The sequence below is a fragment of the Lacerta agilis genome, chromosome 15 (genome assembly GCF_009819535.1).
Source record: "Lacerta agilis isolate rLacAgi1 chromosome 15, rLacAgi1.pri, whole genome shotgun sequence".
Classification (NCBI taxonomy): Eukaryota; Metazoa; Chordata; class Lepidosauria; order Squamata; family Lacertidae; genus Lacerta; species Lacerta agilis.
In genome coordinates, this window is record NC_046326.1 from 41,776,755 (window position 1) to 41,791,612 (window position 14,858).

Here is a 14,858-nt window from a genome sequence, read left to right on the forward strand (position 1 = left end):
ATTACACCACTTCAGAATTTCTTAATCAATTTCTCTTTTCCTCAACTTCTTTATTATTGCCATGATTACTACCACCTTCAAATTCTCTTCACCAACATTCTTCCCCCACTTCTATATTAGTATGAGTATTACTAGGTCTTTTATCATGTCAAGCTTAAAATTCCCTAAAATTCTGCCCCCTCAGTTTAGTGAGGACATGGGGGCATGGACACACAGAGAACAAGGCACTCTGCACGTGCTCAGGCAGCTTTGCCCCAACATCATTTTAGAAAACATCTTTTTATTTGGAAGAATGAGCCCTCTGCAGGATCTTAATGGGGGCTTTGCCCCAAGGGAGTTCCTGTTGTTGTTACTATTGTTACCATTATGAAAAGCAGCCCTTTTGTCATGAGGAAAATATTTATGAACTAGGTTATTTATGAGAACATTTCTATACTGATCTCCAGAAAAGATATCGAAACGGTTTGCAAAAGCCATACATACCCTTCAGTGCAGACCCAGGCCATCAAGCCCAAGGACATGGAGATGGTTGCATTGGGATCTGCTTGTACTCTTGGTGACTGCCCTGAACATCACTTGTCAAAAGGGGACGGGGCATGGGTTTAACTCAGTGACTAATAAGTTAAAGTATTTTACATTTCTATTAGATCAGGACTCCTGTTTGGTGCATGTGCTTTTTGAGGGACTGAATACAGTGGTACATCTGGTTACGTACTTACTTAATTCATTCCGGAGGTCTGTTCTTAACCTGAAGCACCACTTTAGCTAATGGGACCTCTCGCTGCCGCTGCACATCCAGGGCACGATTTCTGTTCTTATCCTGAAGCAAAGTTCTTAACCTGAAGTGTTATTTATGGATTAGCGGAGTACAAGTACGGTATGTAACCTGAAGCGTATGTAACCCGAGGTACTACTGTAGTGTGAAAGATTACGTGTCATTGGGGGGCAGGGGAAAGTCTGTGTGTCTCTGTATGAACTTATTTTATAGTTATTTTATTAATATTGCTTCATAGCACTGCTTTTTTTTCTAGGGGTACTCAAGCATATGCAATATTGGCACATTTTGTTCTGGAAGAAAAGTTGTAATTGCAATATTTCATTTCTGTTTAGTTGCTGGTTTGCTAATAGTGTTTTGTAGATTGTAATTGTTTTACTGTTTATTTTCTAATTATATTTTATGAATTATGCTGTACTTGTGATGTTCAAATATATTATTGGGCAATATATATACAGTTGGGCAATACCTTTATTAGGATGAACCAAAATGTCCACAGGAGTGGCAAGCTTTCGGTTTTGCGAACACATTTTTGTTTCATCTGACAACAAAGATAATATGCTTCTTGCTTCAGAAATACTGCTTTTACCCTATGCAAATTTAACTCATAGAATAACTAGTTGATTGAAACATGAGTAATTGATTTTAAGATTTATGGTTCCCACACCTAATACACCTAAAACTCTGCCTAGTTTTTGACCCCACAGTGAGGTTTACAACAAAACAAGAACCTGAACTCAGGACCAACACTGTCTATGCCGGTATAAAAATTCATTTGTATGTGCATTAATGTGCCTTTCAAGAAGTCCATAGCCTCATCTGTCACTTAACCTTTAAAGATGCATCATGTAGACATATACAAACATCTCCAACCCTCTTTTTTATTAGAAAAAGCTATTTGTATTAGTGCAGAATTGCTAGTGAACAAATTCTGAGCTGACAAAGACCTTTTGGTATCAATATTTTGCTAAGGACACTGTTCCCAGGAACATCATTGCAAAGTGCTTCAAATGTCACCCCCTGGCCCCCTGCAGATATTCACTTGCTGTTGTTCAAGCATCAGATAATCAGAGGAATCATAAATTGTAATAACACTGTAATCAATTTATCAGGCAACGTTAAAAGCAACCTATAATCTCAAATTACAGAATATTAGGTAGATATGCCATTGTTTTTTGTCAGCTAAAGAACGGAGAGAAAAGTTTTAATTTCCCCAAATTTTATTAAAAAAAGATTCTGCTGAAAGATAAAATATTGCAAAGATGGAATCTTGCATCAGAACACTGAAAAGTGTTGTCATCTCAGGCTCTAGCCAATGAAAAAGCTCTTCGTTGCCTTAAAATGAGAGCGTAGGTGTGCTTCCCCTTGGGAACAAGTGAAACACAAACTGTCCCTTCATCATGTCAAGCTTAAAATGACTTCTAAAAAGCCACTTCAGAAAGAAGAGCTTTGCTAAATACACAATTTAATTTTGAAGCTCTTTTCTCCTTCTGCCTGCTGCTCTTTTTAATCATTTGTGAATTGTGTAAACTTGAAAGAGGTACAAGTTGTAATTTCCCTTCCCTCTAATCCCCCCCCCCTGCTGTCAGAATTAAATGGAAGTTGGGAGCAATCCACCTGGCCCCTGAAGGTCACTTTATTCCACCTATTGCATCAGAACATTTACCTCTGAACATTTTTAAGGCTCTTATTTAGCTTGACAAAGAAGTGTAATTTCACATCCAAAAGCACATGCACACATGGGGGTGTTTAAAAATTCTCTAAATGCTTTTTTTTAAATCACAAAACAAATTTAAACTACAGGAATGGCAAAAGTGTGGTTTGTGTTTGCTGAAATCTGAGATGACCTAAGCGACCGAGACAGGGTGGGAGTGATGAGAGCTGTAGATGATGTTGCCATGCTCTGACGATGCTGAAGTTTCTTTGCCAGCTCTATTAATGATAGGCAGGTGTTCACCCAGTTGTAGAGGTACTCCAATGCAGTCGAGCGAAACTTCCACACAGCTTTTCTGCCTGCACCTAATTGAAATTTTAAAAATCACAACATGCTAGTTGGCTTACATATTCCAGGTCTACCATTGCATGATTCAGCAAAGATGTCTGGTGTCTTGTGCTATCCCTTTGTGCAAATCTTCACTAAACTTAATCATGTTTCACTTGAATGATTTCCACTTTTGACTATGACCTCTTGCACTCCTTCCAGTTCTGCTCTGCAGGACGCTGTGGGAAGGAATGATTCCTAGGACTTGCTGGTGTATGCACAAAACCTTGTGTATGAACATTTAGATCCCATTTAGTGAGTTTCTCATCAACAACTACCTGGAATGGACATTACAGTGGATTGTTGAGTTGTTGGGGCTCGCATAGATTATTGTTGCACATTAAATCAGCTGCTAACGGCGGCATTATGCATTAAGGTCTGTATAGTTGGGACGCAGTCTCAAAAGGAGTTTTCCTTAAATGTGGTTAGAGTTTGCAAGCTATGCCCACTCCTAATTTACAGCTGCATCATGACTTGTGTCGGTATGCCCACCAGCAGGTGGAAAAGCCAGACTAGGAGAAAAACATGGCTTTGGTTCTTAAATGGAAAATATAGCGAATGTTTTCAGTCACATTTGAAGTTCAGAACAAAGTTAGCTGTATGAACAAAAGGTAGAATTAAATCTGAATCCAAAGCATAATTTTAAAGCGCATTTGAAGCACATCCAATCCCCTCAAAGAATTATGGGCTCTGTAGATTGTTAAGGGTTGCTGGGAACCCTGTGAGGGGTAAACTACGATACTCCGAATTCTTTGAGGGAGGAAATATGCTTCAAGTGTGCTTTGGAAATACAGTGTATATACCCAGCTCAATTGTAGCAGTGAAAGAGCAAGCCTTGAATACAGGGAGCCATGAATACGATATACAGTGGCTTTTGTGTGAACTAGGAATTAAGTTTTAAGTTTCCCTTTCTGTTCTGTGCAGCCTGCACAAAGTTTCCCTTCAGTTCTGTTTGCTACGGTACTCTGTTGTCCCAACTAGGCACAGCTAGCTTACAGAATTAACTGCTACAAGATGTGGTCACTACAGCCATTAACTTTGATAGTTTTCAAACTCATGGAAGATAAGACTACCATTGGAAACTAGCAGTGCTCTCTACTGTTATAAGGTTGCCATATGTCCGGAATTTCCTGGATATAGCTGCTTTTAAGCCCTCATAAACAGCATCCGGACAGAAAATGCTGAAATGTTTGGGAAAATCCAGACGTACCGCAGCCCATCTCGGCAGTGTTGATTATCGCAATTTTTTTGAGCTCAACAACTTTTGATGCTCACTTTTTGAAATAAGGCAACCCTATACTGAACAGTAGTGGGAGAGAACTATGATCCCCATGTCCTGTTTGTAGACTTCCTATAGGTGTCCTTTTGCCCAGTGTGGGATATAGGATGTTGGACTATATAGACCTTTGACTTCATCCAGCAGAGTTCTTATGCCAATCCCATCAGGCAGTTTCACAATTACGTAAAATATAATACACTTACCATGGAGGCAACTGTACAGAGTCTCTGGTCGAACCTCCACATAGGCAGCAGTTGGGTCAAAGTAGCAAATGTTTTCAATAAGTTCTCCATCAATTTTCTGTAGTGCAAGTAACAGAATTGTTAAAAGGTTTATAAGAAAAACATGAAGAGTGGCTGGTAAATCTGGGCTTCATGCTTTTTCAGGATTCTCACCTCTATGCAACAATTCCAGTCCTCAACCTCCTGCGTACCAGCCCACTGGGGGTACAGAATCAGCAGTACACACTTAAGTATTGTATGCACCAGGTGTGGTGGCTTTTCAAAGCACCTTATTTCACTGAAGGAAGAGAAAGGATCAAGATTCCAGATGCAATTCTGTAAATCCTGCAGCATGAATCGGTAGAAGAGGACTCCCCCACGCCTCCAGTCCCCCACATACTCTGCCTCTGGAATGACAAGCCAACATTAGAATAATTAGCCTTTAAGTAAAGGGTGCAGGGAGGGGTAGAATCATAGAGTTGGAAGAGACCCCAAGGGCCATCCAGTCCAACCCCCTGCCAAGCAGGAAACACCATCAAAGTATTCCTGACAGATGGCTGTCAAGCCTCTGCTTAAAGACCTCCAAAGAAGGAGACTCCACCACACTCCTTGGCAGCAAATTCCACTGTTGAAAGCTCTTACTGTCAGGAAGTTCTTCCTAATGTTTAGGTGGAATCTTCTTTCTTCTAGTTTGAATCCATTGCTCCGTGTCTGCTTCTCTGGAGCAGCAGAAAACAACATTTCACCCTCCTCTATATGACACCCTTTTATATATTTGAACATGGCTATCATATCACCCCTTAACCTTCTCTTCTCCAGGCTAAACATACCCAGCTCCCTAAGCCGTTCCTCATAAGGCATCATTTCCTCTGGACACGTTCCAGCTTGTCAGTATCCTTCTTGAGCTGCCCCCATCAATAAAAACTGAGGTTCTGCCCCCTGCAAACAAAAGGCCTGCCCCTCCTAACAAAAATCCTGGCTACGCCCACGTTTAAGGCTATAGAAACACTGGGAGCTGCTTTATACCAAGTTGGACCATTGGTATATTTAGCTCAGTGTTTTCTGCACTTACTGGCAACAGCTGTCCAGAGTTTCTCTCACACAGCCCTACCTGGAGATACTGTGGCCTTATATGACTTCAGACCATACCCTGGGAAACAAGGTGAAGCATCTTCAGAGCAAACTGCCAATCTACATAGATGCTCTGAGTACCCAGGGAACCATTCCGATTAGGAACTTTGAATCATTTTATGTTATTTTAAATTCTGCTTGGAATACATATGTAAGAAGAACACACTTGCACTGCCCACAGACTTGCTATTTTTAACTTGTTGGCTCACAATGGATACAGTACCCTGATGCAAAATTAAAACAGCTCTACAGTTGCACACTCTTGCTTTGAGATTGTAGAACATGTTTCAATGCTTGATTCCACTGAGCAGCTCCAGAATCTTTAGGTTCATTCCAGGAACCAACTGCTTCCAGTTTGTGGACTCAGTGGTAAAAGATGTAAAGAAAAAAAAAAAGCAACAATAGGGTCCTAAGCAAGTGCACAGTACATTTTCCTCACCATTAAGAAACAACAGCTTGTCTCTATTCATCTGAAATTAGCAAATAGGGCTTCCAGGTCTCAGAGGATGAAATTTTCTAGTAGCCCTACCTCTCTTTTTAGAAATTAACTAAAGCAGATTTTGTTACTGGTGGTGCCAGCCTCAAGTAGATCTATAACCTGGAAGTTTTATTCCAAGAATCCGAATCCTGCAGTTTCAACCAGCTATAAAATAATATATCCAAGTCTGTCCGGCTTCCTGTCCCTGCTCCCGTTTTCTCTGAATATGCTCTGGAGACCAGTGTAAACACCTTGAATCTTTTTGACTACCACCAGCACCAGTAGATTTTTTCTGCCATCTAAGGTGCACAATACCCAAGACGTAGAATGGATCTTTCTCTCCAGAATCCTCTTTCAGGATCTCACAAACGGCAGCCTGTATTGTCCTCAGCATCTTCTGCAGGTCTCTGTGCTCACAGGTTGGTAGCTTTTGGCGGCTTCCAAGGTTGACATCAAACACTGCAATGGCCTGGCCCATCTGATTCCTCACAGGAACTGCAATACGATGTTCTTCAAACACAAACTTGGTAACCACCACTGAACAGTCTATGCACTTGAACAGGTAATCTCTAAAACAAAAGGGATGACCAATGAGAATATCACAGACTCTACATCATTGTGCCTGCTCCTGCATCGTGATTGCTATAAAGCCATGAGGACATAAGAGCATTGCTGGATCAGGCCAAAGGCCCATGTAGTCCAACATCCTTTTCTCTCCGTGACCAGACAGATACCTGGGGAAGCCCACAAGCTGAACTTGAGTGTAACAGCCCACCTCCCCACTTGTGATTTCTGGAAGCTGGTATCTTGCCTCTGACACAAGGCAGAACGTAGCCACTGTGGCTAGTAGCCAAAGATAGCCTTATCCTCCATTAATTTGCCTAATCTTTTAAGTCATCAAAGTTAGTGGGCGTCATTACATCTCAAAGCAAATTCTTTCTTTTGTCTGTCCTAAATCTTAGAACCTTAAGCTTCATTTGATGCCCCCAGTGGTTTCTAGTATTATGAGAGGGATAAAAATCTCTCGCGTGTCACTTCCCCAACAAGCAGGTTCATTGGATGACCTGAGTGAGGTCCTGGACTTTGAGGGACAAAAACTTTCTGCACACCATGCATAATTTTATACACCTTTATCATGTCCCCTTTTCACTCACCTTTTTTCTAAATTAAAAAGTCTCAAATGTTGCAATCTTTGCTCATAGGGGAGTTGCTCCAACCCCTTTATCATTTTGGTTGCTGTTTTCTGAACATTTTTTGGATCTACAATATCCTTTGCTCCAGCCAACCTGCTGTTGTAGAAGCTTATTGACACAAATCTAAAGTCAATTTTGAGTATACAAAGCTTGTTCTATGGTACTTTCTGCCTTGCAATCTAGTCGGGATGGCAGATGAGCACTCTTGGGATGTGTTCATGCTCCTGTTTCTCTGAATCCAGTATGCTGTTTAGGGAAGTGGTGTACACACAGAGAGTTAGCCACAATACATATTGTTGGCATCAGTTTGTCTCAGGAGACAATGGAGGAGTGTGCTGTGACTGTAGAGACCGATATGGGAGAGACATGTTACAAGTTTAATGAAATACTTCATTTTGATGTGTTTTCCACCAAACCAGCTTCAATCCAAATTGGGGTGTGGGTGTGTGTGAGACATTGCTGTATGGTGATGTGTACACAGCTCTAGAGTCCCCACTGTAACTTCTTCTCCCACCATGGTACAATCTGCAGTGAGACTTGGCCACCTGCACTAGGGTACGAGATAAGAACAATTTCCTTTGTAGAATTTAACAAAAAGCAGGGGACTCCATGCAGACAACTCTTTGGCTAAGTTCAACCCCTTTGGAAAGCTGCATGAACAGATAAGCCTGTGGAGTTGGGGTTAAGAAAATTAAGAGTATTTGATAAGGACTGAAGTAACAACATGGTTTACTTTGGAAGATGAGTATGTTGCCTCTTGAGAAAGCCAGGCAAGTGTTCTTAGCTTCCAAACCACAACTCTAAAGGAAACTCTATTGAAGTCCATGCAACCCAACAGCAACCCCAAATACTATACAAATACAGGATGTGGAAACAAGTGCCATGAAATGAGCTGATTTTTGGCGCAGTAACCAGTGGGGTAGCCACGGACAAAGAAGCACATTTCCCTCAAACCAGTAATCAAATGGAGACAGAGCCCCATGTTCATACAGAGTTTCATCATTAATGTAACACATAATTAGGCCCTTTATATTGTAAATCATTTTGAGTTGCCATGGCAAAAAAGGACCAATACATTTAAAATAATGATGATAATAAAGCTCACCTGAATATGTTATCTCTTCTTCTGACCACAGGACCTGGAGGGAGATGGACCTCCGCCGGCTCGTTCATATCTGAAGTCATTACTTTACGCAAGGTATAGTCATGCATCTTGAAAAGAGAAAGTGCAAAGAGCTTGCCAGGTGGAAAACACCTCAAGAATAGATGTGTAAGTATTTTGGGAGGGGAGAAAGACTAAAAAATTATGAGGGACAATACAGATTTTTGGCCAGTGAATCATATGAAGCTAACTTTTGCCAGGTCAGACTGTTTGCTCACCTAGCCCAATACTGTGCACTCTGATTGGCAGCAGCTCCCCAGGGTCCCAAGCAGAAATGCCAGGGATGGAACCTGGAGCTTTCTGCATATATACAAATAGGGGTAAGGGAATCTGTCAATTTTGGTTTCTCTCAGTTTCTCGTTTTTCCCATCTTAAGTTCAGTTCTCTACATTTCCACATCAGCTTGCATAAAAAAAGTTTATGGAAATTCATCAGTATTTACTGTACTTTCCTGTGTATAAAACTAGGTTTTGTTACTTAAAAATTATGTGAAAAAGTATGGGTCATCATATACACGGGGCAATCTTCCCCTATTTTCTTAAATTGGAGTCCTAAAAACAGGGGGCATCTTATACACAAAAAAATACAAATTTATCCTAATACACATATTTTCTATGCAATTTTGCTTAATGTACACGTTTTTGCAAAGCATTTCCCCTAATATAATGCATTTGTGTATGCTATTTTTATTAATATAGACATTTTAATGTACAGTTTGCATATTCATCCTTGTAGAAGCCGCTTAGCTGGAAAGCTGCATTGCAAAATTCAGAGGAGTGAGAATTTCAAATGATGGCTGCTTTTTGGTTTTGCATTGTTTCAAAAAGTGCAAACTGGGTAGGTTTGTGTTTAAATGCTAACTGAATGCTAGTGTTTGAACAGAGCAGAACCAGATTTAGTTTGTTCATAAGAAAATGTTTTACTGGAACTGGGGTGGAAGAACAATAAACTGCCTCTCACAGAAGCCAGGTCCACAGGTTCTATTCTATTATGCTACAACACATGAGAATGAGAATGGCCAAAGGCTCACCACCTGCTAAGTTGTGAGAACATTTGGTAAGGGCCCTAAAATGCTGAGCCCTTATGCCAGCCTTGGCTACTGTCAATGAGGGGATTCTTTCAGCACAGCAGCTCAGCTTATCCCTGGATTTCAGGAAGATGAAATGATGTGGCTACTACAAGCCCAGAGGCTGGGCGTGATAGAAGTTGTAGTCTAGAATATCTGAAGGGCACCAGGTTGCTGCCAAAAGTGTGATACCATCTTGATATCAAAGGATGCTCCTTGCAAAGTAGGAATTTAATCTTCAGTCACTTGAAGAAGAGTTAAGTAATACATCAGCTCCACCTGCTGATAGCCTAAGGACTCACCACAGAAAACCTTTGCATCGACTCTACATTGGGGTTTTTGTGGTTTGTTTTTTTTTGGTTTTTTTTTTTGCACAAAGCCTTTGGTAAGACCATCAGACACAATGAAGATGTTTCTTTTCAAGACTTTTATTTAAAAGTTTTCAGGAGAAGTGCATATTGCCATGACTCCAAGCTGCATTTCATAATGCAAAGAGAACCAAAAACAGTAAAGATGAAGTTCCTCTTGTCAGGAACCTTGGAGTCTAGCAACAGATGGGAGTATAACCGATTTTGTTGTTTAGTCGTTTAGTCATGTCCAACTCTTCGTGACCCCATGGACCAGAGCACGCCAGGCAATCCTGTCTTCCACTGCCTCCCGCAGTTTGGTCAGACTCATGTTGGTAGCTTCGAGAACACTGTCCAACCATCTCGTCCTTTGTTGTCCCCTTCTCCTAGTGCCCTCAATCTTTCCCAGCATCAGAGTCTTTTCCAGCAAGTCTTCTCTTCTCATGAGATGGCCAAAGTATTGGAGCCTCAGCTTCAGGATCTGTCCTTCCAGGGAGCACTCGGGGGCTGATTTCCTTAAGAATGGATAGGTTTGATCTTCTTGCAGTCCATGGGACTCTCAAGTCTCCTCCAGCACCATAATTCAAAAGCATCAATTCTTAGGCAATCAGCCTTCTTTATGGTCCAGCTCTCACTTCCATACGTCAGTTAAACCCAACTCCAGGACTTCCGGCGAGGACGCCATTGCGGGCGGTCGTGGGTCGTTTCGGTAGCAAAACGACCCAGGCCAGCCCGGGGGTAGGAGCCCCGCTACCGCACAGCGGGGCTCCGCTAAACCGCGGGTCGAGCGTCCCGCGGCACGGGCTCTCCAGCGAGCCCACTATGGCGCTGAACCCTTCTCCCGTTCCCCTTGTAAAAGGGGAGTGGGAGTGAAGGGACAACAGCGCCGGGCTTTGGAGGCATGCCCCAACCGGGCTGGTGAAGCGGCGGCTGCCGCCGCACTGAGCGCGTCATTCTACCTGATCGGAGATAAAAAAAGAAGAATCACGGAGGCCGTGAGAGTAAGGTGTTAATTGGACTTTAAATTCCTGTTAATTGGCACTCCGGGAGGAACGTGAAAAAGGAAGCCCGTTCCTCCCTTTGTTGAAAGAAAAAAATAACACTGTTTCTAGCTGCTGCTGCAGTAGCGGATACAAAGTTTCTATGGAGCTTTTTGACAAGTGAGACTGGCTGAATCCCTTTTAGGGGAATTAAGTGGTTGGAAATATTTCTTCTTTGAACTTGTTGGATTATAATCTTTTCACCCTGACCCGGGGGAAAATGGCGGCTAAAATTTATGGTTAAAGATGGAAAAATACTGAAACTTGATACCCTCTGCCTACTTCTACCATGCTTGGTTTCGTTTTCAAACTGGCTTTAGACTCGGGACTGACTCATGAACAAAGGATTATTCTTTTGAAGTTAGAACTATTAAATCAGAAGTTAAATCTGTTGAAGCAGGATGTCGAGGAAAAGTTATATGCTACAGGAAAGACCCTTGAGAACTTTGTTAAACTGGAAGAAAATCTTGCTAAGGAACTTGAGGAAATCTTTGAGGAACAAAGTACAGTGAATATGCAACTCCGAGAAGATGGAAAATCTTGTTGGTGTGAGAGACCCAGGGTTGGACAATTTATATCCAATTTCTGGGGTGAGAGCCCAGGAATGATGGGAAAAAGATTTGTGAAACTACAACTAGAAGATTGCTGGAATTTTGAAACGGAGATGCTGGAAGACGATGATTTGTGTTCCCTGGAGTTCCTGGCAAGGATGTTTATGGACTGCGTCTGGACCTTTGGATTTAAAGAAAAAGAGGACATTTTGGACAATGATGTGGGAGAAAGATGGAGAAATGCTTGGGGGGCGATCCCGAGATGGAGAGAGAAACTGGTCAGAAGAGGGATAGGGTGAGAATATTTAAAATATAAATAGGATGGCTCACCATGGTACCCTGAAGTCAGCGTGTTAAGAGCTTAAGATTTTGAACTAGTGAAGAGATATATGAATTGTTTATTTAGCAGCAGTTTAAGTAAAATAAGATGTAAGATTGGAACTGAGAAGTAATAGGTTGTATTATGAAGTAAAAAATGAATATTAAGAAGTTTGTTTAGATATTTTGGATGATTTTAATTTTAGAGATGAGAAGTTATTAAAGTAAAATTAGAATTGGAACCAAAGGAGAGAAAACGGGGGAAGTCACCCGGTAAGATTCAAACAAGAATTTTTTTTTCTAAGTAAGGAAAAGAAATATTGGTGTTTTAGTGGTGGTTTATATTTGTTTTTCTATTTTGTTTTGATTGTTATATGTGTTGTATTATTTGTTTTGTTGTATTGTTGTATTGTTTGTTATTATGTGGAAAACCAATAAAATTCTTGTAAAAAATAAAAAATAAATAAACCCAACTCCACCCATGAGTTAAGAAACTGGTGCTGATGGTGTAATCTACATCCAGTGTGGCATCACAGTGACATACCCTGCATTTTTAAAAGCCACAGAATGATGAAATTTACTTTCTGATTTATGTTTTCTTGGTCTCTGTTCTCAGGAAGTCTACCACCTTGGATATTCTGTACGCTGAAGAGAAGACCCGGGGTGATAAACATGTGGAGACAGGGTGTGGAACAGACTTGGAAGGCCTCCCGTGCCTAATACAGCACTGTCATAGGCAGAAATTTAGCAGGTGAAGCTTTTTCCTAACGTGAAGATCAATGCCACAGGACCTGGGGTGGGTGTGGATTTTATCTGCTAAATGACTGCCTGTCAAGTAACTGTTAGAGGCACCAGAGCCCACCACAACCCTCTGGTGGTGTATGGGGGTAAGGTTGAGATTGTACCATTTGTTAGAAAAACGGTTCGGGAAGGGCTGTAACTTAGTGATAAAGCATCTGTTTCCCTGGAGAAGGTCCCAGTTATAATTTCTAGCATCTCCACATAGACCTGGAAGTGTCTCAAACCCTGGAGAGCTGCTGCCAGTCAGTGTAGTTAATGCTGAGATAGATGGACCAATGGTCTGACTCAGTATGAAGCAGCTCCCTATGTTCCTAAAAGAAAAAGACTGAAAAAAATATGAATAGAAAAGTCCCGCCCCCTTTTTGTGCTTTTCCTAAGTGTTGCACATACTTTATCCCAGTCCTCTTTGCAATTGCTAGCATATTACCCTGTCCTCGCCAGGCTCCATGAAGTACGTAGTGATGGTTTGAAGGTGTGACACACGGGTGAAGAGCCATCCCAGAGCTGTGATGAGGACCTGCATTATACTTTCCTTGGTGCGGATGTGGTGGTAGGCTATGCTGAATGTGTTTGCAATCCCCTAGAGGAAGAACACATGTTACAATTTGTTTGGAAACAATGTAAAACTTTAAAGCAGGAACTTTATCAAACTAAGCATATCAAAAGGGCTTTTGAAGCAGAGGACTCCTATAGGCAACGCCACTGCAATCACATACTTCAGTGGAATGAACAATGTTCACAGAATCCAGCCAGGCCCTCACGCAGTGACTGTGGCTGTCCCTTTAAAGCCCCTTGCAGCCTCCCTGCTGCCCTCACCTGATAGAAACGGATTTCGTGGGGCACAAAGATGGTTTTCTCGTTCTTGTCCTGGAGAGTGTCCAGACCAAGAACACCAAAAACTCTTCTTCGGATATCCTCGAGCGGCAGCACCAAGAAGGAGCCCTTCCTCTCTTCCCGGGGGCGATCCTGGTTCCAGAAGTGGATGTTTCCATGCAGATGAACTCTGGGGACATGGATTGGCTTGTCGTCTAGTGCTGCTGCAAAGCTAAGAGAAAAAAAGTGAGCAGAAAAGAGGAATAGGAGAAGCTTTCAGGAGTCAAGTGCCTAGGTAGAAAACATCATAGCAGCAGGCATGGAGAGGAACACTCCCAACATTCTCATCGCAGGAAAGAGCAATTTGTTAGGGGAAGTGGGTCTCAAGTCAGAAGAGGTCATAAGAAACCCATCACATTGCCCATGTAACAGAGCGTGAATTTACACCTTCATTTTGCTGCTGTGGAACTTAATTTCTCTTGCTTGAGTCCCTTGCTTAACCTCAAAACGAAAACGAGTCTTGTTTCTGTTTGTAGTTATTCTTCTTCTGGGAAGTTTACTCAGCATGGTTGAACTTGTCTACCTTGACCCCCCCCCCAGGTTGATTTCTTGTTTCTCTCCATTTCTTTCTTTTTTCCAGTCTTAAATTCAGTTCTCCACACTTCCACATCAGTTTGCAATTTTTTAAATATAAAAAGGCCTCATGAAAACTCACCTCCTAATATACACATGTTTGTATCCAATGTTGCCTAATATGTACAAGTTTGCAATCAATTTCCCCTAATACAGTGCATTGTGTATGTTACTTTTACTAATACATGCATTTTAATGCACACTTTACCATAGTATATACATGTTTTACACTTTCATTGCAAAATTCAGAGAAGTGCACATTTCAAACCATGGCTGCATTTCAGGTCTTGTGTTGCTTTGGAAACTCCAAACTAGGTAGGTTCACCTTTGAATGTGAACAGTTCCTGTCCCTAATGATGACTCATAATTGGCATTAAATAATTTTGCCCCACTTTATCATTTATGATTTTTGAGGGAGACTTGAGAGGGAGGAGTCTTTTTGCTCTCTGGTATCTTTTCTGTTCTCAAGAGGTGATGTTTTTGTATTCACAGTGGAAAGTGCAATAAGACACTTTCCTCTTGTCTACAGAGAGTTAATGCTGTTTCTGTTATGCAACCCTCTGTTCTGACAATAGGTGCTGTTATTTGTCTCTTAAAGAATTTGCGATTGTTTCCTAACTTTCAATTAGAGATCCTAAAATGCAGAACCAAAAACACATGCTATGCTAAACACATAAATATAATCACCCATACTGAATGTGCAGTCTTTCCCATACTTAAGCCTAATTTTATTTCAGAACCAAATGATCACCCGAGAAAAGGAAACAGCTTTGTGGGTGTTTTTCTTACCTGACTCCTTCCATATCCATGAAAAGTGATTGGTTTAGGACATATGGAGCGTCTTCCTCTGTGCATGCTACATAGTGTAGGAGAATATCTCCTCTCTCTGGGGAAACCAAGTTATATTCCAAAAGGGCAATATAAGCACTGATCTTCTTGGTGTCTCCATGGGCATCTGTGTCCTGCAGATGAAAGGCAGGTGCCTCAGCCAGTCATTTTTATACACATC

General features: G+C 41.5%; 1 protein-coding gene across 1 annotated transcript in view; it reads right to left on the bottom strand.

Annotated features, from left to right (window-relative positions):
• Positions 1–1,642: 1,642 nt before the first annotated feature.
• EFCAB5 (EF-hand calcium binding domain 5) overlaps positions 1,643–14,858 on the bottom strand; it is a 46,459-nt gene continuing 33,243 nt past the window's right edge. The window contains exons 15-22 of the mRNA XM_033172598.1: positions 14,639–14,811; positions 13,220–13,448; positions 12,831–12,983; positions 8,224–8,330; positions 6,241–6,494; positions 4,491–4,723; positions 4,299–4,395; positions 1,643–2,794 (exon numbers count right to left, since the gene is read on the bottom strand). Coding sequence (XP_033028489.1) covers positions 2,568–2,794; positions 4,299–4,395; positions 4,491–4,723; positions 6,241–6,494; positions 8,224–8,330; positions 12,831–12,983; positions 13,220–13,448; positions 14,639–14,811 — 1,473 coding nt within the window. The 3' untranslated portion in view covers positions 1,643–2,567. The remainder of the gene's footprint in view (positions 2,795–4,298; positions 4,396–4,490; positions 4,724–6,240; positions 6,495–8,223; positions 8,331–12,830; positions 12,984–13,219; positions 13,449–14,638; positions 14,812–14,858) is intronic.